This window comes from Pyrus communis, chromosome 1, assembly GCF_963583255.1.
Source record: "Pyrus communis chromosome 1, drPyrComm1.1, whole genome shotgun sequence".
In the NCBI taxonomy this organism is placed as follows: domain Eukaryota; kingdom Viridiplantae; phylum Streptophyta; class Magnoliopsida; order Rosales; family Rosaceae; genus Pyrus; species Pyrus communis.
The window spans coordinates 845920-869074 of NC_084803.1; the positions used below are offsets into that span (position 1 = coordinate 845920).

General features: G+C 39.4%; 4 protein-coding genes and 3 non-coding genes across 8 annotated transcripts; 4 read left to right on the top strand and 3 right to left on the bottom strand.

The window, feature by feature from the left end:
* Window positions 1–1897: 1897 nt before the first annotated feature.
* On the bottom strand, window positions 1898–5195 carry LOC137730840 (bZIP transcription factor 29-like). 2 transcript variants are annotated; one of them, XM_068469840.1, is made up of 5 exons: window positions 4934–5195; window positions 3570–4366; window positions 3350–3482; window positions 3155–3239; window positions 1898–2236 (listed from the first exon to the last, which is right to left on the bottom strand). In XM_068469840.1, the coding sequence occupies exons 2-5, from the start codon at window positions 4346–4348 to the stop codon at window positions 2043–2045; spliced, it is 1191 nt and encodes a 396-aa protein (XP_068325941.1). In that variant the 5' UTR covers window positions 4349–4366; window positions 4934–5195; the 3' UTR covers window positions 1898–2042. The 2 variants fall into 2 exon arrangements, with proteins under 2 accessions (XP_068325941.1, XP_068325933.1); XM_068469832.1 differs by having other exon boundaries at window positions 3570–5195.
* Window positions 5196–6640: 1445 nt separating this feature from the next.
* On the top strand, window positions 6641–6719 carry LOC137720397 (small nucleolar RNA snoR64a). Its single transcript, XR_011066510.1, has one exon. It is a non-coding gene; the product is annotated as a small nucleolar RNA snoR64a (small nucleolar RNA).
* Window positions 6720–6841: 122 nt separating this feature from the next.
* On the top strand, window positions 6842–6935 carry LOC137720410 (small nucleolar RNA snoR20a). The gene has a single exon (XR_011066512.1). It is a non-coding gene; the product is annotated as a small nucleolar RNA snoR20a (small nucleolar RNA).
* Window positions 6936–6978: 43 nt separating this feature from the next.
* On the top strand, window positions 6979–7060 carry LOC137720331 (small nucleolar RNA R38). Its single transcript, XR_011066496.1, has one exon. It is a non-coding gene; the product is annotated as a small nucleolar RNA R38 (small nucleolar RNA).
* Window positions 7061–7498: 438 nt separating this feature from the next.
* Window positions 7499–10056, bottom strand: LOC137748224 (protein BASIC PENTACYSTEINE6-like). Its single transcript, XM_068488339.1, has 3 exons — window positions 9900–10056; window positions 9007–9181; window positions 7499–8865 (listed from the first exon to the last, which is right to left on the bottom strand). The coding sequence occupies exons 2-3, from the start codon at window positions 9073–9075 to the stop codon at window positions 7912–7914; spliced, it is 1023 nt and encodes a 340-aa protein (XP_068344440.1). The 5' UTR covers window positions 9076–9181; window positions 9900–10056; the 3' UTR covers window positions 7499–7911.
* A 1863-nt stretch (window positions 10057–11919) lies between these two features.
* On the top strand, window positions 11920–14755 carry LOC137741014 (DEAD-box ATP-dependent RNA helicase 27-like). The gene is made up of 6 exons (XM_068480826.1): window positions 11920–12179; window positions 12363–12401; window positions 12478–12582; window positions 12680–12742; window positions 12843–12968; window positions 13055–14755. The coding sequence occupies exons 1-6, from the start codon at window positions 11955–11957 to the stop codon at window positions 13100–13102; spliced, it is 606 nt and encodes a 201-aa protein (XP_068336927.1). The 5' UTR covers window positions 11920–11954; the 3' UTR covers window positions 13103–14755.
* A 131-nt stretch (window positions 14756–14886) lies between these two features.
* On the bottom strand, window positions 14887–16384 carry LOC137741025 (uncharacterized). Its single transcript, XM_068480836.1, has 3 exons — window positions 16222–16384; window positions 15889–16059; window positions 14887–15096 (listed from the first exon to the last, which is right to left on the bottom strand). The coding sequence occupies exons 1-3, from the start codon at window positions 16315–16317 to the stop codon at window positions 15013–15015; spliced, it is 351 nt and encodes a 116-aa protein (XP_068336937.1). The 5' UTR covers window positions 16318–16384; the 3' UTR covers window positions 14887–15012.
* Between the last annotated feature and the right edge of the window lie 6771 nt (window positions 16385–23155).

Here is a 23155-nt window from a genome sequence, read left to right on the forward strand (position 1 = left end):
AATCGAGCATGTATGGGGAAAAATTCGAGTAGATCACGTTCAAATAAATTTGCATATAAAATAAAAAATCCGGAAATGAATCTATCATAAATTTTGTAACAATTCATGGAAATTATCATTAAAAGATAAGGTTACCGTAAGTTGATTGATTACCAAAAGAATAATAATTTAGAAAGATTAACGGAGATTAGGACATAATCTACTTGTTCTCAATACAGTATTGGATCTTTCTTTACTGGAGATTGTGGAGGTTGAGTCGCTAGAACGCAACGGAAGATATCATTTTGCACTTCTTGCACTTAGTAGAAGCTAATATTAAGGAGATGTTGTTCGAATTCCGTCGCAACGACAGTTCATGTCGTTGCGACTCGTATGCTCGCTCATTTCGGGTAGAATATGTTCTGAGGAAAATTTTAAATACAGTAACCAGCATCCAACGAATCAAAAAAATGATTTAAGTTGTTGTTGATTCTAAAAATTACAAAGCCTAAGTGGCACGCAGCCCGAATAACTAATAAGCTAACTACGTCATTCGGTTGATGCGGGGCGTGCCAACTCGTCGGCCGAGCCTAGTCGAGGAGTACAATTTGTTGATGTTGCGTTGAGCGTGTTGCTGACTTCTTGATCTTGCGACTGCGGCCAAAGAAGGAACAAATCTCGACCTTTGGATTCTCGAGCCTGAAGACAAGGCTGCTAATTCTGCGAAGTTCATGAATCGTCAACCAGATTCGGCCACAGTGATTATATTCGTGGCGGTATAAGCACGTCGAATTGACACCAGACTATATGGACACAAATACTCAAAGGTGATGTATGTCTTGATGGTAAATGTGGTTCGGCCGTCAGAATGTCGAACTCTGAAACTCATTTGTGAGTATCCAATCATAAAATCACTCGGCGTACAATGTGCCGAATGTCGTAACTCGTAACACCTTACTTCCCCTATAAGGCTAATAAGATGACCTCTGCCAATAAGGATTCAACAACCCTTCTCGACCGAGACTTGGATAGATAACCAGTCGACCTCGATGCAGTGCTGTTTATCCAAACTGAAAATGTTTGCCGGTTGCCTTCACAGTGCTGTTTATCCAAACTGAAGGTATGTTGGCGGAAAAAGAAAATAAAAATTCTCAAGATGTTTGAGAGGTTTGTGCAGGGCAATTGGGTGTTGAATTGGAGAGCTTTAAATGTTGTCTGCGACTTTGCATTTATAAGAACGAACTGCCTCACCCTCAAGTTGTAGCCGCATCACACGATTCTTGGAATATTACTCCAGGTAGAATAATCATCACTTAATCTTGCTGATTATCCTATACGCGCAATTGCATTAGGATAATTGTCCCTCATCACTCATCGCCCAACTGGGAGTCGTCACATGCATCATGATAGAATTTCTAAATTGCACGGAACCATAGATAGTCAATATCATCACCTCTACATGTTAGCCAAAGATAGAATCCTAATAGAACTCTTTACTTGCTGCATGCAAAATTAAAAACCACCACCTCATCCTCCATTGTTAGTGATAATCCACGTGCATAGCAAGCCTGTAGGTCTTTGGCTAATCCCAAAAGCCATTCTGACCACATCACCATTTCAATTTCATCTTTATCCCATGCATAGATTAATTGCATGAAATTAATCCAGTAGTAGATGCACTGCCGTATGTCGAATGTCTCCAATTAATTTGAATTGTAGGTTAGAGATATTATTTGCATCACGTTTATCTGGTACAAGAGAAAAACCAAGATAATTCACTATTAAAAAAAAATCATTATGATTAAAAATCATAATATTATCTCTTAACAATAAAATTATCTTAATTTCTTCATATGACGGTGTGAAGTTATGGTCATTCAACGGCCTTGATTGCACAGGCCGATGGTGTAAATTTGGGTCCAAACAGTTGCATAAACTTCATAATAATATATGCGTCGATTTAATTTAGACACTTACATATGGATTTAATATATGACATCATATTTTAAAATAAATTTCGGCACCAAAGCGACCAACACAAGCCAACGTTTGTGTTGGCAAACCTATTGGTTCAACTCGGGCTTGGCAGGAGCATTGCAGTTCTGGCGATGCGAAGGTTGTCGGTTTTGCTGAGGCTGCATGAACTGCTGCGGTTGCGTGTTCTGTTGAGTTTGGTTTGAGAGGTGGCCTTCTCCGCTGAGCTCTGCAGCGGCAAGCTTTAGTCGCTGGACTTCTCCGGTTAAGGCCTCATTTAACGCTGCAGCATCAAAGACACAAATAAAAGGAAGATTATATTATTAGTCCATATCACATCTACATCAGCAGGAATTGATCGTAAGCTAAATACGATGGTATGTGGTCACACAAGGGTATTTAATAGTTCAAAAGTTGCATTTATAAACGTTTTCCGACTTGTGCGGCGACATTCATCACCTGATATTCATATAAATATTGACACAAAGGGTTCGAGTGTTAATCAAGCTCTGCGGTAGGCAATTCAACTAATGGAAAATCATGAAGCTAAAATCTCACTACCACCCACCGAACTTTTTGAAACAGGAAAGGGGAGTGGACAAGGATCAATCGAGCTCAATCCCTTTCCCATCCAGGGGCCAGGGGCCAGGGCTGATTTCAATTTCACTGCATTATTTGGTCTTTCTATCAAGATATCGACTTTAGGTCAAAAGGGTTGTGTGAATACATATCCTGCATTCTGTTTTAAAATGATATCTATTTCAGTTAATATTTAAGTTGGTTACGCGAGTTCTGCATTTTTATCTACGAATACAAAGAATATCCCGATCTTACTGTTATCCTTTTACTTGATTGCTGAAACCAACTGAAAAGTTACTGGTTACAAGGTTTTCAGTAATTGGTAGAAATGAAATGAAAATCCATAGTCAAGGAAGTGGACCGTGGACTAACAAAGACATGAGAAAATAATGCTTATAACTGGAAAAGGTTAAACCGTTAAAATTATGTGTAACAAGAACAAGAGTTTTTAATCAAATTGACCTAGAGGTGAAGCTTAATAGCATAATTATGTATGCATCTGGAACTTTAAACATTTGTTTCGGTAGACGAGGTTTCACTAAAAATCATACAGTTTATATGGCACGTATGATAACTGTGATTTTCAGTAGATATATAAAGAGGTGAAGAAATAGCACAATACCATCTTTGAGTTTGGCTTGTTGTTCCAAAGATTGAAGCCGAAATTTCAACTCATTGTTCTCGCTTGTAAGACTCACAGAGTCTCTCTGGACACAAGTACAGATAATGCAGAGTCAGTGACCACCATACCATGAAGGTTAGTTTCAAAATGGTAAGAGGTAAACTTTAGAATCAGAACAACCAAAAAAACCCCTACCTGCAATGATGTGAATTGGGCAGACAAAGTGGTTGCCTCTGTCTGCAGAGTTTGCACCTTGTGTTCCAATTCTACTATATATCGCATCTTCCTCTCCTTGGAACGAGCAGCTGACTGACGGTTAGCCAAAATCCTGGATAAATTCATAAAACATGAGCAAATTCACCAAACAAGACATCCAGTACAAACAGATACAAGAGAGAAGCCAAATGCATAATACCTCTTTGCACGTTTGGGGTCTGATAGCGCTATCTCAGCAAGTTTCTCACTTTCCATTATCTTTTTCAGCTCAATTGCATTGAACTCACCACTTCCAAACTCCATGCTGAACTTGGCTGAGTTCCCATCAAGTGAAGTGCTGGGTGATTGTTGGCCTAGCGGTTTCAGTGGTTCATCATCAAAATTCAGATTTTCCATGTAACTATCCATTGAAATACTCCTGCAATGCCGAGCACTAGATACAACATCTCCGCTAGCGGTCCTCTTGAGTCCTTCTCTTCTCTCATTTGGAAAACCAGAACCTGGCCTCTGCACGCCTGCGCCGTTACGATTCCCATTTAGACCACTTTCCACTTCATTATCGCTACTCTCACCCCCATTTGTCTTCGAGGCACTGGCTCTGCTATCGATATCCTTGTCCTCATTACCCGACAAGTTCATTTGGTCAATGTTTTCCAAATTCATGTATGCATTAAACAAGTCATCCACAACCTCTCCCCCTGATTTCCTGTCGTCCACTCCCTCAGCATTCCCATTTGATCCCTGTTTCATCAACTGAATTGGCTTTGCAGAAGCCGATCCATCAAAACTTGTTCGGCGCCTAACAGGGATCAATTGCGGCGAAGGTTGATTGATAGCTGAGAATCCTAATGGAACATCACTGTTAGAGCGCCGGTGCCCTCTGCGAGGAGGAAGGCCGTCTCCAGCCCGATATGCAGTGCTTTCATTAACCGGTGAACGAAGCGTAGGCCCATGAGAGTTAACAACACTCTCCCCCATAGAAACATCAACAGAATTCTGGTCAGACAGAGAAGGAGCGGAGGGCTCGCGGTACGTCAAAGGGCTCAATGGGGGCAAAGAATCAAGCGAGAAAAAGGGAGGTTGAGACATAGACCTAGTGTGGGATGACCCTGAGCTGAAATTCTGTTGACCCAGCTGCCAAGAACCCGATTGAGGCCTCGAAAAAGGCATCGAATTGTGATTATTAGGGTGCGAAGGAGGAATCCCAGGTCTCTTACTGCTCTCAGGACTCATACGGAAACCCATTTGGGAGGGGTTGAAATTGGGAATATCTAAATTGCTGTTTGGCTTAGGAATCAGGAAAGACGACGACCCAAATGTTGGATTAGGCCGCTGTTGCTTGGCACTACCAGTTTCATCACTGCCCTCCATTAAATCTCAGCTAAAAAGCTCTAAAAACCTCGAATCATCAAACGAAAAACCATCCAAGTTTCCTACTTTTTTTATCAAATCTGAATAAAAAACAAAAATTCTCTAAACCCAAAAACCCAGATCGCAAATCAAATCAAACCCCAAAGAGAATCTGAAAAAATGGGATCAAACAAGATTATGGTTGCACAGTACCTGATCATAAAACCCTAGCAGCGGCTGCTGGCCAGATTTGGCTCTCAGTACAAGTGCAGAATGGATGATCAAATGTTAAAGGCGGTGATTTCAAAGAGTTTCGATCAGCTAAAAAATGTTAGTGTTGACTAAAATACAATGTTGCCACCGACAGCAAGGAAGCAGCATAGTAGGAAGAGTTCAGACAATCTTCACCAGACGCGCTTTTTTTTTTTTTTGTTTTTTTTTTAATCTTCTTTTTATCTGCCTCACCGGCTTCTTCTCCTTTAATTAAGGATATCAACAAAGATTTTTGTTTTATTTATGAATTAGACTTCACGAGTCATAACCAAACAAAACCACAGTGGGCACACAATGGACCCCACTAATTAATTTATTGATTACTTGTCGAAATTTCCCTGATCTTGTAATTCACGGCCAATTTGCTCTTTAAAAATTCATTTTACTTAATTACCCCTTAAATTTTATTGTATCTCAGCTTCCCTACTGTTAATGTTAAATATTATAGCAAGTGGTCATTTAGTACAGTGATGGAAAAATATTGTACCTTTACATGACGGCGTAGGGTTCAAATCCCGTCAATGACTAATATAACATCTAACTCACTAACATTATAGCTCGACTAAAAGTAAATGTTGAATATCAACACAAAAAAATTAAAATTAAAATAAATGAAACAACAAACCACCAACCTCCAATTTATCTATCTCGATTATCTAACCGATTCTAACCCCCTCTCCATCCACTCCCAACCTCGAACCACCAGCCATCCAAATTCCTTATCAAATTCAACCCCACCTCAAAATCAACTCCAACACCGTCACAACCCCGAGGGCTGGTTGCTCACCTTATTCTTTCCAAATTCCCAACCCAAGCCGCAAACCCCTTCCCTCATCCCCGCAAACCCAATTTCTCATAGCACACCCACCGCAACAGCTCCTCTCTCACTTAACCACCTGAGTCCAACATACCAGGTGATGTCAGGCTCAATGAACCCTCTTAAGGTGTGAACCACTTATATTTGAAACAACGTGTGACTCTTTTTTTATGTCCTCTAGCTTGTATCAAGCCAATTTTACACACAGTTTGATAAAATACGTATCAACAAGAGAACTTTCTTCTTCGCATACGTTGGAAATATAAAGTTGATAGAAAAAGTGGTTTGCTAACGCGCACATTTTTTTCCTCACGTCTAAACGGTTGAGATTTAACAGCTTTTTCTGAGAAGAAAAATGTGCTGGAGAGAATTATTACGAAGTAAAAGTGGTGTACAGCATTGCACTTTTTGGGCCTGATGTAGTATTCTAGGCCCACTTATTGACTGAATGATATTGCTATCTTGATACCTAATCATTATATGGAGGGTGGGTTCACTCAAGCCCCTAGGCCTCAAAACAATCTAATTACATCACAAAGCCCACTACTCAAAACACCTTAAATCGCAGCCGTCCGATCAAAACCCCCCAAACCCAAAACACCTTCCGAAATCTTTTATAAACGGGTCGACGCACTGCCTTTTCAGTCGAACTGTAAAACCCTAGCCGTCTTCTCTTCCTCTTCCTCAATCTTAAACTTTCCCTCTTTCGATTTTTTCTATGTTTTTCGGAGCTTACTTACTGTCGGCGTTCGATGTTCCATAAATATTTTCTCTCCTGTTTGTTTTCCAATTTGTTTTTGTTGGAGAAATCCGCGAGGCCAGTTGATGAAATCTTTTTCAACGGTTGAATGCTCGGATTTCGATTCGGGCATGTTGATACATTCTTAATTGAATAGGAAGATCTGATGCCTCTTATCTCTTCTTCGTCCCTTTTCTTTATTTTTTCTATTTTTCAAAGGTTTTTAAGAAGTATGAAACATGTTTTTTTTTTTTTTTTTTTTTTTAACGTTGTTTTGTTGATCGAATGTTTGGCCGGTGATGACTATGTTATATCGACAGAATCGCAGATTATAATTTGCGTAATGTGTTGATAGAAATTATCATGAACTAGGACGGTCTGAAGGCTCTGTATATTTTTAAAAAAAAATTTGGTTTTGTTTGATTTAATTGCTGTGGATGATGAGATCACAATATTAACAGTTATCCCTGTCTGACGTATGGATGCTGAAAACATGTTATCTGACACAGCTTAGCCAAAATTTCTATTTTTCTCTTGAGAAGAACAATGGACGGCTGGGATTGAAAGAACCCCAAGGATTTTTATTTCTCGCTGGAGAAGAATTGGACGGCTGCGATTGAAAGAACCCCAATGAGTTATAGGAGTACATGATTCTTCACCGTTGGATCCTTGATTGTTAATGTTAAATTTTTTTAATCCACGTATAATACTGGTTCATTTTTCCGGTGCATGCCATACACCTGAAATCCAATGTAATATCGAATTAACCATAGAATATAATTTCATAACACGAAAAAATAATCGGTAAGACAAGAAGCTTGAACTGATTTGCGCCAAACCAATAGCAAACACATGTTATTAAACGATTGGTTTAGTTTTCCAAAACTGAGAGTGCCAAAATCGCTACAAGCTCGTAAAAGTTGGAAGTGGAAATGATTGAACTGAGAAGGACATGCACAGATTAAAGCTCGAAATGATTCAACTGAGATGTATCAACAAACGATGGCCAGATACACAGATAAGATGTGGCAATTAGGGTTTATTAATACAATACAAACCCGTTTATTACAGGGGATGATCGGAGTCCTCGGTGCCAAGACTGGTTCGAAATGGCCCTCCTTCTTCCTCGCGTGACCAGACCGGCCTTCGCTTTCCAGAAAATCTTACTGCATTATCAACCTACTCTTTCTTCAAAGGCCACATTGCTCAAGTAGACGCCTACATTCCCAAATCATACTATTTCCAACTGTCTATTATTGGATCATTATTTCGTCCCGCCATCGAGCTGAAAATAAAATTCATACATGATCACTAGGTTCCCTTCTCCTACCTGACTCTGACTGCGCTCTACCCAATTTTTATCTACTTGATCGTGATGTAGCGATTTGTTCCATGCTTGGCCCAGTGGTCCTTGAGATCAACTGGGTTTGACAGATCATGGCCTTCGGCTGCAAGGCGGCTAAGTAGCTTGTTGAAGGCGCTCCCACTCATCTTCCTCCCACCTACACGGGCATGTCTTTTGTTGGGCACTGCCGGCAATGGGTACATCGACATTGTAGTTGTGCAACATGAGGATTGCCAACCCCCATTCCCCCACTTGTAGCATTGCCTGAGGAGACCAGTGCACGAGCACATGGGTGCCGGCATGGTTGACTCATCATACGCAACCTGGTTCAACCCCAGGTCCTGACATTTCCAATCAGACTTTGACACAACCACCTGCTTGTTAAGATCGTCACCTCCACTGCCCATATCCTGGCCACCCTTCCAGTCATGTAATTTATCAAATGTCATCTTATTTAAGTCTTCGCTCTCCCTCTTCACTTTCCTTGGAGATTTTGAAGGTTTCTTATTTGGTTCCACCGTCTTGGGCTCCCTTGGTCGTTTGGGCTGCCGTGACTTTGTAGGCACTGAAGCATCTGGTGGCATTGTGATGGAATCGCTTGTGTGCATATCCCTCGAACCATAAGAAGGTTCATTCATGTGCGGCATATGATGTACATGCTGCTGCTGCTGCTGCGTGTGGTGCACATGTTTGACCCCGCGGGAAATTTGGCAACCTGGTGGGCATGAAGATACATTGCCACTGTTTAAGGAGTTATCCCGGTACTGAAGAGTTGCAATGGCGCTGTCTCGTTCCATTATCGCACTATTTCGTTCTGTAATTGCTGCGTCTCGTTGCAGGAATGCCATGTCACGCTCTGCCAGGGCAGCCTTTTTCTCAGAAAAAGCCAAATTTCTTTCTTGAATAGCTGCATCTCTTTCGCCCATTATAGCCATTATCTGTTTCATTGATGGCTGATTGTGCATCAACCACTAAACAAAAAAACGAGACAAAATATCATCAGATAAGCATTGAATATGTACACAACGCATACCTCATGCAATAGTTTAGACTTGCCAATTCACATAATATTCAATTTAAGTAGCTGTATCCAGAAAATTGCTTCCACATACCTGACCCTGAGCTGCTTTATACTGATCTGCTTTGTGCCTTCCATTTTCGCGATGGCCACCGTCATCCATCTGAGATTAGTAAATAGCAACAGCTACAGATGCTAGTTTTACACCTCCGCTGCAAGTATAAACACTATGCTAGCAAACCATCAAACTCCCATTGAGGCTACATATCCTGCAGTGGATGCCCATTAAGATAAATGTTCACATTTTGTTTATAGATTGCAGAACCCTAAACGCGATTCCATACAACGTAAGTCAGAACAATCTAAGAGAACCCTAAACGCGATTCCTTACATATAACTCCGGCAACTTCATTGGTAGTCATGATTCCACAATAAAAAAAAAGGACTAAATCTAGTGTGGCAGACATGGAATTCAATTGATTTCATCTCTATTTTTGGAAACATTATGCAATTTACAGAGCATACCAATCAAAACGCACACAACTCCTTACGATTTTTCACAGATTGTACTAAAAGTAGCCAAGACAGAACAGCTAAAATCAGACTTCTTCCCGATTCTTAAGCATCCAATCAAATTTTAAACCAGGCTAAGATCAAACATTCAAATTCTTACGAACAGTAGCTTCAAAGTTCTAAGAACCAGTTCCTAACTTCCTAAAGCAGCACAAGCGAAGCAAAACCCTAGAAACCCCAAAATCTCCAATCCAATCACAAAAGCAAGCATCATTTCCAGAACCAAAACACAATCGTAATCGAAATTATGAAACACAAACCAAATAATTCCAAACTAATTCGAAGCTGCTCTGAAGAGCACGGCCTAAAACCAAGCTCCAAGTATAAACTGATAAAAAAGAGACCAAAGATATAATCTGCAGAAATGAAAAGAAATCGCCATGGAAGAAGAGGTGGAAGGGAATCGGAGCTTACCGGAGAGAGAGTGGGGGACTTCAGTAAAACCCTGAATATTGAGGAAGAAGATGAGAGGGAGGGGAAGGGGAATAGTCCAGGAAGAAGAAGAAGGAGAATTTTTCACTTTTTGTTTTGTTTGGGTGCTTTCTATCATCACTCTTTGAGAGGAGAGAGACGAAGACAGGATAAGTAGGACGTAGACTTCTGTACTGTACTCGAGTCTAGTGGTTTTTAACTGTCTATCTTACATTTTCATTTTTCTTCTACTGTTTTTCCTCCTCTTTTTTTTACCATCTTGCTGATTTTGGCAAGTATCGAACTTTTCACATATAAATGTAGAAGAATGCCATTTGACCAAATTCTAACTGACTACTATCCTGCTGTTAAAATAAATAAAAACCAAGTTCTAATAAAATAAATAGTAGAAATGATTTGTTGTTTTAAGTAGTTAAGAGCGTTTGCTTTTGCTTTTAAATTTTGTGTTTGAATTTTCTCCAATATCGCTAATCATAAACAAAATTATTGACCGAGTAGCATACATTTTTACTTATTACTGACCAACAAAACTTTTGTCATCATTTTCTTAAATTATCACACTCTCAATACAAAATTGCTTTGGAGGCAATAGACAATCTCAGTTGTTTGTCATGGTGATAGGAGTGTGTGGCGGTCAACTCGAGACCCCCTCACACCTCAACCCATACCCCTGGCTGCCTACGTTGGTCAGTGCCGCCTACGGGTCGCCTGAAAATGAATATTGATGGTTTATGGAGCTCTAATCGAAAATTTGGAGGGGTGGGTTTTATTGTGAGAAATGCAGTTGGTGATTTTGTTGTAGCGGCCTATGGGAGCTTCGGAGGTGTTTTGGTGGTGGCTAGGGGTTTTCAACTACTTTTGCATCGAGTGATTTGCTTCATGTTATTGTTGCATTGAATGATTATTTGACCAATTATTCTCCGATTGATAAAATGTGGAGGATACAAAAGACTTGCTTTCTATGATCACTGAGGTTAGTTGTACCTATGTCCGCCGCCAAACTAACAGCTTCACCCACCGCCTTGCCTGTTATGGCCTCGCGGTCGAGCTTCCTTGTGCTTGGTTGGATTCTACATTGAATTGCATAGTAGATTTACTGTTTGACCATTGTTATTAATTCAACTTGAGTCTTTTTTTACCACTGTTTTATACTCTTTGTTGGTTGAATGCAATACTCTCATTTTCATAAAAAAATTGTGGCTTGAGCTAGAAATTCAACCAAGTTTAGCTGTTATCTTGGGCTCGTGTTGTGGGTAGAGAAGTATGACATGACCAACGAAAAAAAATGCTTGAGTGCAACCATGTGTGTAATATTATGATCTATGACATCTACTAACATTTGGTCGAACTTGACCAAGGAGTACAGTATTTTTGGTCTTGTGAACATGATTCATGAAGATGTCAGCCTCTTGTCACATGCTTTGAGGTTGTTTTGCAATAGTTGGGCTTGAGCCCAAAAAGTAAAGTAGGTTATCGCAACGCAGCGGTTGGCTGGGGATTTAACGCCCAAACCCTACTAAGTCACAACTGTCATGTGTTATCTCTTAAGTAGAACACGCCATGCATAACGCATTCTTAGAGTTTCTGCTAGAGCTCGTCTGTTGAAACAGTCGCCATGACAGAACCAATCCCTTACGCATCTCCCGATGACGCCGCGAAGACGGAGAACAAGAAGAAGAATCGCAAGAGAAAGAGAGGAAGCAAACCATCGGAATCGAATACAACTTGCACGGAAGAATCAGAGTCTCAAATCCTTAATCAGACCGACAAAGAAGATAAAGGAGAAGGTGATTGGGAACAAGATAAGGATGACATTAATAAGAGACATCGTTTAAGACCTCAGGTACAGGGATCCAGCTGACTCTAACAAGAGAAGACGATTTCCGCACGCCATCAGTGATTTTTTTTTTTTTCTTTCTTGATTAATCTTTCGATTTAACCTAATATTTGAATCTGACACTGACAAGATATATATAGGTCACAGTAGACTATTGTAATGTGGCTAGTTCGCAAAGAATAGCTCTCCTATATTCTTTTATGGGGAAGCACCAGTATACGAAAGGGATAGTCTTCTTCAGTTCTTGTGACTCAGTCAAATTCCACTCTGACCTTCTTCGATCCCTTAATGCGAATTGCTTTGGTGTCCATGAAAAGCAAACGCAGCAGGAGAGGACAACTACTTTTTTTGACTTCTGCAAAGCAGAGAAGGGGTTCTTACTTTGTACTAATGTTGCTGCTTGTGGACTGGATATTCCTGCACTGGTATTTTCTTTTTCTTCATGCAATTCACGGCTACGTTCATGAATTTTTTGGTTTCTCATTAGTTTTGTTGTTGTTCGATGATATTGTAGATGACAATGGCAACGTTCTTACAAAAACTTTTCTTTGGTAACACTAAGCGAATGCTTGTGTTAACTTATGCTTCTTTTCTCCTTTTCTTTGTAGGACTGGATTTTGCAGTTTGATCCTCCAGATGACCTCATGGTGTCTAATTCCTTCTTTACTAGCACATTTCAACTAATTTTCGTATCCAGTTGTTTCATCGGATATCTGCTTGCAGGAATACCTAAGCGGGGTTGTTCGAAGAGCTCGAGGGGAATGCGAAGTAGGAAAGGAATTCCTTTTCCTCATTCTTGAAGAGATGCGAATTATACGCTTTTTGGAGGTACGATTGCCATGCTTCCCAGATTAGAAGCATGGAATATTGTCTTGTCAATAACTTTTATCATCGCTTTGAATTCCTTATTTCATTGTGTTTTCAGGCCGCCAATATCTTCCTTCGATCTCGGGTATTTAAGGTGAATAGAAAAGTGCAGGCTCAACTGGTAATTTCCTGTTTGTTAATGTAGTTCAGATATTGTTATCTATTTTTAAATTCCGAATTAAGGAACCTTAATTTTATGTATTGGTTTGATTGATATGCAGGAGAAGACGGTTGGGGACAACTACCACCTGCGCAAATCAGCAAAAGAAGCGTATGAATCGTATCTAATAGCATATAATTCACACTCCATGAAGGACTATTTTAATTTCGACCGGCTCGATTTGCAGGTACGTACACATCTTCTTCATGATCCATGTCATGTGTAAGCATGGCAGTTTGGTACCTTACATATTTTGTTTCCCAACAATTGCAGGGCGTTGCAGATTCGTTTTGCGTTTCGATACCCACACGCCAGAGGTGAATTTCAAGTTAGACGGCAGTGCATTAGAGTTGAGGAAGAAATGCTCAAAGGTAGAAGGGAAATTGAAATGGATTCGATGAGACTCAACATATACATCTCTATCAAATATTCTTCAAATAACTACTTTAGCTTTCCTCCAGAACTTACAAATATTTTTATCTTATATCAAATTTAATTTTCATTTATTCTTTCCGACTATGACCCATATGGTTGAAGTTAGGATGATTAGTACAGCAGTCATCCAAACAATCCAAACAAGAAATGAATGAAGAAGGCGATCATGTTATTTGAATTTTGTAAGGGAAGAAAACTGTGCCTAACGTATATAAATGGGTAATACTAGGAAGACCAAATGTTTACAATAAATTCTGTAAACCAAATAACGTGGTTGTTAATTGAATGATAAGTGTTGATTATGTGTTTATTTTCTATTAGTGAGCATTCTCCAACGTTTAAGTGAAGTAGTAGAACTCAATATTAGTTGAGTGGAGATAATGGAGAATATTAAAATTTTGGGCTACATCAAGCATAGGTAAGTTGCATTCCACATGCTGGAATGCAAAAGTTTATGCAACACTTTGCACGAAGAGGTTTAGCAATGGTTATCCAACGTTGATTGTAGTATTAGTTATCAGTTTTATTATTGACAATGACTTATCTTTAGAGTTTTCTTAACATTTGTTGTTTACAGATGTTGCAAAATGCTCCTGATAATCCGGAACTGAATGTCGTAATTTGAATATGATTTGTTGCTCGAACTCATTGTAACTTGATGTTTCTCTATTATTAAAAAAAATACATAAATGAATTATAATATGTAAACAGAAATATATACAAAGAACTTATAATATGAAAAATATATGAAGAAACTTTCATAAACTATAAGGGTGTGTTTGTTTCACCTTCTTAAGTGAGATTGGACTGGCTAAGATTATTGTTCTATTTGGTATGCTTGGGGACTAACTTAAATGTGACTATTCCGGACTCATGTGAACTCCGGGCCTCGTTAGGTCGTCCAAATTAGTCTAGCATTGAACCATGGGATTGCTAAGAACTCATTCCTCACAACGTTGTCTCATTCGCCGTTCCTCATCTCTCTGTCTCTCCCTTTCCCCGCTCTTGCGTCCTGTCTTTGCTCTCGTTCTCTCACCAATGCTTGCGTCCTTTCCCTCTCTCCTCGCCCCGAACCCAGATCACATCCTCTCCCTCTCTCTCTCCTCGTCCTGCTAGATGCCAAGCCAATCTGCACAACCCAACCCACATCACATCCTCTCCCTCTCTTTCCTTGTCCTGCTCGAATCAGTGTCATTGGGTATACAAGGAACAAATTGCAATTGCGATTTCGATTGAAATTGAGTTTCTGATTGTTTGTGTTTTGGAAGCTTTATCAATTCAAATAGAGAAGAAAGAAGTGGTTGCAAGTAGTGGAATTTGGACACAGAGATTTACCAATTGAAATGAAGGAAAAGCAGTGATTGGAATCTATGGAGTTTGGATAGAAAAAAAGGAGAGGGAAGAGAGGTTTCAGGCAAGAAAAAGAAATAGAAAAAGAAAAAAAAGAATTATTTTTATTATTTTTATTATCCTATTTCTAATTCGATACTGTATCAAACGCTTCACTAAATTAGTCCAGCTTAGTCTAGTCCAAGCCAGTCCAACTTAATCCCTGAAGCTAGTCCAGTCCAAGATAATCCGGTGCAACAAACGCACCTTAAATGCCTCCAATAACAAATCTGCATTATACCAATTAATTTGAGCAGGGCAAGTTTTGCGGTCGGAAGAACGACAATAAGCAAAAAATTACACAAACAAAACTCAAATATTTTAACTGTTTAGTTACATGTCCATCCTCACAAAATCTCAAGTTATCTGATATTTCAACCAGACGGGTAATGTGAAATGCAGAAAAGTCAGTCAGTACGAGCCTTCATCAAAATACTTAACTTACTAAGTATGAGTGCAGCAACTACAATGAGCAGGGCGCCTGCAAACCACTGTCAAACAAGCACTCTCGTTACGCAAATAACAAAAGCCAAGCAAGGTAAAGACACATTTTCTCAATGTTATCACAATGAACAATTATATGCACGCATAAAGAAACTGCGCCCAAGCAGTTGCATTTGTAGAGCTATAAAGAGTCTGAGCCAAAGAGAGAATATTTCATGGACAACTCCTCCATCCATCCATCACCGTTTGTGTGAAAAACGAATACTTGTTTCAGCCTCTTATTTATCGAAACCAATTTCTGAATGATATGATCTGTGAGCACATAGTTAGAGGCCTCCTAATGAAGGTCCAACATTTCTCACCACTTTTCTGCCCTAAGCACTTAATCCTAGGTCGCGTGTTTACTCCCGTGGTACGAGTATCAGAACCATCTTGATTCGTCCCAATGTTAACTAAACACGGGTTTTAGAAATTTAGAATTATTCAAATTATCGACTTCCCCTTTCTTTGCTAATCCATACAAAATAAAACAAAAATGTGCAAGTCCATAATCTAATACTTGAGAACCATGAATCATATCAACTACGGTGGACTAATTGATCCCGTACTCATTCTTTTTTTCCCTTACCCAAGCAATGACTTTCCTCGTTTCAAATAAGTAAACAATGTCGTATATGACAACAGTGTCATCCAATCATTCGCCTCACACATTTGTATACAACGAACACATTACGCAAGAAACTTGGCAGAGTTAATAAATTTGAGCATTTTAATCACGAAATAAATTAATAAAATTGCATTCAATCAACACAAAGTGGAACAAAAAACTATGAATTTACCTTCTCGGATAAGGGTTCTTGAAACCAAAAGTATCCAGCCAGACCAGAAATGAGGAAGTTGGTAGCAAAGTTCGTCGCTGTGGCTTGCAGAGCCGAGATACCTTTTAAGCTTTGCACAAAACAACCCCACATTGCCACGATGAATAATACCACGAAACCGTACTTTACAATCTGTGAAAATCCCCAATAAGTATTCACCTCAATTATCAAATCAAAATTTGACAAAAAAAAAAATATATATATATATATATATATCAAATCAAGAGATTATAGGGCTTTTGAGATGTAAATCCAACGGTCTTAAATTCGTGAAATTGAAGATTGGAAAGGCACCTGAGGACCGATGAGCTTCGCCGAAACGGCGGCGGAAGCGGCACAGAGTCCGGCTGAAGCTGCCCACGCGTAGCCCTTCTTCTTGCTAGCCTCCATCGAACCACCAAAGCTTTCAATTTTTCGGAGGAAGAAAATTAGGTCGAGAAGATTTAACCGTGTACGGAACGATGTCGTTTTCGTTTCCATACAACTCGGCCGAGTTTTCCCTACTCACGACTCGTTCGCAATTACTCTCACAATAGAAACACAACTCGGCTCTTCCCAAATAATAAGGAAACACAACTCGTCCACCTGGCAATCCACCAGTCAGCAAATTAGCCAATCAGAGACAAAGCACGAGGATTAGGATTTCCTAAAGGAAACGGATCCTCTCCAAAGGAAAACGGATCCTCTCCCTCTCTAGATCCATTTCATCAAATTCATCCGATTCTTAAATCCGAAATTTTAAAATTTGATCAAACAATTAAAATTATTATAATTTAAAAAAAAAATCCTCTGTTTGAGCTGTTGAATTAAATTTTAATAATCCAAATTTCATTTCAAGATTGGATAGATTTAATGGAAGGAATCTTTCCATTCCTAAAAATTTAACGTTCCCCTCCGAATGTCGTTAAAACTTGCAACCCACGTATCGACTGCCACTCCCTCTATAAATAACCGCTCTTTCATTCCCTCCATGCATCTCATTCCCAACTTCTCAATTACCTGACAAAGTGTGAAGGTCAAAACCCTAGTTCCCAATAAGTATTCACCTCAATTATCAAATCAAGATATGACAATATATATATATATATATATATATATATATATATATATATATCAAATCAAGAGATTATAGGGTAAAGCCAACGGTCTTAAATTCGTGAAATTGAAGATTGGAAAGGCACCTGAGAACTGATAGCTTCGCCGAAACGGCGGCGGAAGCAGCACAGAGTCCGGCTGAAACTGCCCACGCGTAGCCCTTCTTCTTGCTAGCCTCCATCGAACCACCAAAGCTTTCAATTTTTCGGAGGAAGAAAATTGGGTCGAGAAGATTTAAATGTGTATGGAACGATGTCGTTTATATTCCCATACAACTCGGCCGAGTTTTTCCTACTCACGACTCGTTCACAATTATTCTCACATCAGAAACACAACTCGGCTCTTCCCAAAAATAATAATTATACTGCAAAAAATAATTATAAAGAAACACAACCCGTCCACCTGGCAATCCACCAGTCAGCAAATTAGTCAACCAGAGACAAAGGCAAAGGGATCCGCTCCCTCTTTGGATTCATTCCATTAAATCCGTCCGATTCTTAAATTAAATCCTTAAAATTTGATCTAACGATTAAAATTATTATATTTTTTAAATTTTTTTTATTTGTAGCTGTTTTATCAAATTTTAATGTTCCAAATTTTGAGATTGGAAGGATTCAGTGAAAGGAATCCGGAGAGAGGATCCCTCTCCATTCCTAAAAGTTAATATTCCCCTCCGAATCCTAGTTGTCGTCGAAAACTTGCAACCAACGTATCAACCGCCACTCCCACCATAAATAACCGCTCTTTCATTCCCTCCATGCATCTCATTCTCAACTTCTCAATTACCTGACAAAGTGTGAAGATCAAAACCCTAGTTCCTCCCCTTTCGAAAGGTTCGAGTTTGAAATAGTTTCTTCATGTTCGTAATCTCTGGGTTCTGATCGGTTCTTCGTCTCTCTTATTTCAGATTTTTTTGCGTTTTTTGTGATTCATTTGTGAAGAAATGGCTCGTACGAACAGCTTGCAAATCCACCGGTGGTAAGGCTCCGAGGAAGCAACTCGCCACCAAGGTGCGTTTCATTAGGGTTTCTAATGTCTAGAAAATTTAAACTGATAGTTGCGAATGATTTTTCCCGAGAAACAATCAGTTAATAGGATCTAAGTTGCTGATTGTTTTAATTTTGTATAGGCTGCAATCAAATCATCACCCAGAACCGGAGGAATCAAGAAGCCTCACCGCTACCGCCCTGGAACCGTTGCTCTTCGGTATGTTTTCAACTCAATTCAGTTCAAATCCTATAAATCCTGTTCTTGAAGTTTATTGTATGTATCGTGTTCTTTGAATCTCATTATCTGAACTCTGGTCTTGAATTTTGGTACGTGCGTTCTTGAATTTGGTCACCTAAATCGTGCCCTAATTCAATGTTTATGATACTTTGCAGTGAAATTCGAAAGTACCGGAAGAGCACTGAGCTTTTTGATCCGCAAGCTGCCATTCCAACACCTTGTTCGTGAACTTGCGCAGGACTGCAAGACAGACCTCAGGTTCCAGAGCCATGCAATTCTCGCTCCAGGAAGCTACAGAAGCCTATTTGGTTGGTCTGTTTGAGGACACCAACCTTTGCGCCATTCATGCCAAGAGAGTTACCATAATGCCGAAGGACATTCAGCTCGCTAGGCGGATTCGCGGCGAACGTGCTTAAACATATTCGTATTATTTTCCTAGACAATTTGGTACTTTTGTAAGAATCCTATGCGGATTCAACTCTTTAAAGATAAAAAAATAATATGTTGGTAATACAAATTAATAAGAGTTTGGGTACGTGGAAAGGTCTACATCCTATAATTGAAGGGTATACTTTCATCCTGCATTAGAAGGGAAGCACTAATCACAACCACCTCTACACGATTGGGATTTGAAGCAACGGGAAAATAACCAACCCTCCACAATAGATGAAAGTTGGCTGCCATAATCCATTGCTTCTATAAGTGCAAAAGTTATCTGCTCACGGAAAATACGTGCAGCATTCTTGACCCTATCACCATCTGAACATAAGGTCTCTTAGTGGGTAAAAGAAACTACTTAACATACATGGCTTCCTTAGGTTTGAGACTAATGATGTATATGTAAATATATATGTATTGAGAATTGTCATCAGAGTTTCTGTTAATTTACATGAACTCCATCAACTTTATGCAATAAAATTGGATTTTTTCTGGTTTTAAGCATCGATATGTGAACCTTTTGGTAATTAATTTTTGAATATAACAGTGATTGATTACATTTTGGTCGGAAATTTTAATTTTTTCACACATTTTGGTTAGAAATACATGATTCTTCTAATACTCGTATAGAGAATTCCCAAACCTTTCACTGACACAATTTTTTTAACTTAGGCTATGATTGCTATGTAATTTTTCAACGATTTGTGCCCAAATTCCCTGATCACTTGGATTTTGCTGATGCACCACAAATAAAAGACAATAACCAGAAGGTGCAAGATAACTTGAACTCTGTATCGTCACTTGAACTTGAAACATCGAGCTCCCAATGGGTGTAACATTCTCGGAGCTGAGTACCAACAACCTTAGATTCATCGAGAATGAATATATACAGAATGGCGGCGCCACCATCGTAACCGACACCAAATATTTTGCGAGTGTTCTGGTCACAGAAATTTGAGTAGCTAATTTTTGTGTATGCTAATGCGTAGCGTGAGAACGGGGAATGATGATTTTGGAACGTTTATTTGTGTATTGGTCCTCCAAACAAGTAGGGTGAACTGCCTCCAACAAGAGGAATGGTGGTTGGATTTTGTATGCGAAACCGTGTCCCAGGTGCACCATCGGGGCCGTAAACCACGGGGTTCAAAACCGGGTTGACCCACATTCCCATCTGCGGTCCCTGCAGCTCCACCATTGATGATCAAAACACCCCCATTTGGAAGCAACACCGTGTCACCCGTAATCCTAGCTTGAGGCATAGTCTCCACGTTCAACTGCGGATCCGAGTCGGTTATTTTGATCCGTCCGTACGTCCTTAAAGCTTCCGGAAATGTCCCATTTTTCGCCTTCACATGGACCCTTTCGGAGCTCCACCGCAGACCAAAACCTGAGCCTCAACTTTCTCTGGCTGCAAGTTCTTCAATGGTAGCAACAACGCCGAATTGGTAGAGGAGAATTTCTCTCATGTAATCAATATTTAATTTTATTGGCATCACCGGAAGCAATAATAAAAAATGAAAATAAAAACATCGTCAATAAAGGCTCGCCACGTATCAAAAGATGTGCTAATATTTAATAAGTCACGCCGCAATAAAATATTGTGACATAATAAAATCTTTAATTTAGGGAGTTCAGACTTCATCATTTGTGGGGTATTTCTGGAAAGATATTTCAGTATGATCGTTACATGGAATAGTACATTATGTGTCATTATACAAATTGTGGAATATGTGTGTTAAAAAGTTAATAACTTAAAAAATAAAATTTCTCACCACTTCTATTAAAACATGTGTTGTACCACTTGTGCTCCTGTCATAATGAAAAATTTTACTTCTGACAAAAACATGAAAATTTTCTATTTCTAACCCTATTATGCCTAATCAAATAACTCTAGCAAAATATCTAGAAGAATTCAAACGTCACAAACTCATATCTCAACCAAAAACAGTTTGTTCTCATTTTAAAGCTCCAAAGTCCATCGGCCTAATGGAGCTCGTGAAAGCCCACATACCAAGCCCATTTCGCGGGAAGGACCAAATTCTCAACCCAGAGTTAGGAGGGCCGAATGCCAGATCATGAATTAACTATAAATATTACCTTCCACTTGTATTTTTTATTTTTGGTGAAAAGAGGGGTGAAGACACCCCAGACAAACTGATACTTAGCATTAATAATAATAGAGCAGTTCATAGGGGCACTAACAAGATCGTCCGTTAGATGTTGCATGAGCCATTGGGGAGGAGACTGAAAAGAATACAACCTAAGGTCCAAATTGTAACTCCATTTGCTAGCTAATCTGCAACATTGTTCACTTCCTTGAAAATATGCTTCACAATGCTTAATCCATCTCATCAAGTTCCTGCAACTCTTCAAAAGGGTAGCAAGGGGTTGGAAAGTATCTTGCACGGACTGATTCAACAATGAAACAGCAGAGGAAGAGTCCATCTCAATGATTAACTTAGATATGTCTTTTTCAATAGCAAGCTAGAGTTCGAAATACAATCCCTAAACTTCAACTTCAATAATCTGCCGTTGACCTAGATTAATAGAGAAACCTCACAAGCAATCACCATTGTGGTCACGAAGAATTCCTCCAACACCGATGTTGTTCGAAACCATTTTTCTAGATCCATCCACATTCCATTTATGCCAACCAAGAATAGGAGCTCCCACTTTAACATAACATGCATTCGAGGAGGTGGTTTATCAATTTTTAGAAGCGAATCCATCCATTTAGAGGCAACTCTAATGATAACCTTTTTAGGATCACTAAGGAGGGAAAACTTCAAAAACCTGGTGGTTCCTCCATTTCCAAATATACCAACAAGCAAAGACAAACAAACAATTTCATGCTATCTTGTTAGACCACATTACCTTGGACGTCACATTAGCCATTAACCAGGCTTCCAAGTCTAGATTAAAAGTATTGCATAATTGAGAAGGAATCCGTAGAATATCCCAAATGCATTCAACTCTGCTACATTCCCTTAGAATATGTGTGATGGTCTCCAAAGGCCAAGAACAAAGGTTGCAAGAGGAGTCCACAGTTAAATTCCTTTTGGTTCTTTGCTTATTAGTAACTTACCTTAACCAATGAGTCAGAGGAAGAATTTAAGTTTGGGGGCGGAGGGGGGGGGGGTGGGAGGGATTTTGAGAGTCCAAATCCTAAACCAATAAAAAACAGGGCCTAATGATTGGAGAAAGAAATTATTGGATGAGTTGCACACTTTCAGATTGGTGGTCATTTTGGGTGTTCGAGGACTTACAAGAAGATACCCAGAAGCCCGGAATTAATAAATTTGTGATGAAAGCAGTAAAGAGTGATTTCCAACTTGATGTGTCCATCGATAATGAAATCTTTCTCTCCGTAGTTGAGGACAAAAAGACAGGGTTTCATGCAAGTTGCACGATTGAAATGGACGTCTAGGAAGGAAAAAGTAATGTAGGCCAAAAATCCCGAGGGGGCAGGGGGGAAGGGGGGATTTTGAGAGTTCAAATCCTAAACCAATAAAAAACAGGCCTTCTTTCACAATCATGTAACACATTATAGGCAGTATTTACGATGAAAGTTTTCATTTGAAGTGCATCCCCATATAAGTTTGTCCTCTCCAGCACCAATAGTCCCAGCAGGCCAACTAATAATTTTTTGGACTAAGATTTCGAGAATAGCAGATCTTAGCTTACTAACATCCCACCAACCATCCCGAAAGAAAGAAGAGATTGGAAAATCCTCCTCAGGAAATTTATTAGCATCAATATAATTAATTAAAAGAGCATTCAACACCCAAGGATCTTTTCAAAACTTGACACCATCACTTTTTCTTCACTTATAACTATGAGGTATTTAGTTCAACTCTCATAGGTTATAACTTATGCATTGTGACTTAACTCAGAAAGCAACCAACCATAAATAAATAAGAACGGTTGAAAATCCTCTGAATTTGTCCCGTGGGATTTGGGAGAATTATTGGTGAGGTATCAGTTATTTCGTTGGTGAAGGGGAAAGGTGGTTTTTAGCCCTTATGAACACAAACCCGTGACCTGCGTATGAATTTTGCGAGGCCTCTCACCGTAACCCGTGACCTACTAAGTACTAACTGCCATTTGCCAAAAAACTGTCATTCTACTCTGCATCTAGCACAGCTAGACTCTTATTCCCGAGACAAAAACTATATCACTTTTTGTTTTAGAAATTAACAATCATCATGTTCCATCCTGCTGCACCATTTTTTTAATTACCAATCTATCCATACACATCCATGGTCTGCCATTGACGGTAGTCACTCTCATCGTCTCTTTTACCTCTCTCCATTATCTATATAGCAAAATATTATTTAAGCTCTTGGAAAAGACACGCATCGCATAATTGACATAATAGCTGACTACTGGCATACATGAGCATCCTGCTGGAATTTATTCCATCCTTTCTGATGTTTGATTCTGCAACATGTGAACTGTGGGGTTAATC

Coding starts and splice junctions, on each gene's coding strand:
- LOC137741014 (XM_068480826.1), top strand. CDS start 11,955: ATGGGGAAGCACCAGTATACGAAAGGGATAGTCTTCTTCAGTTCTTGT. Junction 12,583..12,679: donor GAATTATACGCTTTTTGGAG/GTACGATTGCCA, acceptor TTGTGTTTTCAG/GCCGCCAATATCTTCCTTCG. Junction 12,969..13,054: donor TCGACCGGCTCGATTTGCAG/GTACGTACACAT, acceptor CAACAATTGCAG/GGCGTTGCAGATTCGTTTTG.
- LOC137741025 (XM_068480836.1), bottom strand. CDS start 16,317: ATGGAGGCTAGCAAGAAGAAGGGCTACGCGTGGGCAGCTTCAGCCGGA. Junction 16,060..16,221: donor CGAAGCTCATCGGTCCTCAG/GTGCCTTTCCAA, acceptor GGATTTTCACAG/ATTGTAAAGTACGGTTTCGT. Junction 15,097..15,888: donor AAGAACCCTTATCCGAGAAG/GTAAATTCATAG, acceptor CTTGTTTGACAG/TGGTTTGCAGGCGCCCTGCT.
- LOC137730840 (XM_068469832.1), bottom strand. CDS start 4,741: ATGGAGGGCAGTGATGAAACTGGTAGTGCCAAGCAACAGCGGCCTAAT. Junction 3,240..3,349: donor CCCAATTCACATCATTGCAG/GTAGGGGTTTTT, acceptor ACTTGTGTCCAG/AGAGACTCTGTGAGTCTTAC. Junction 2,237..3,154: donor ACAAGCCAAACTCAAAGATG/GTATTGTGCTAT, acceptor TTGATGCTGCAG/CGTTAAATGAGGCCTTAACC.
- LOC137748224 (XM_068488339.1), bottom strand. CDS start 9,075: ATGGATGACGGTGGCCATCGCGAAAATGGAAGGCACAAAGCAGATCAG. Junction 8,866..9,006: donor ATAAAGCAGCTCAGGGTCAG/GTATGTGGAAGC, acceptor TTTTTTGTTTAG/TGGTTGATGCACAATCAGCC.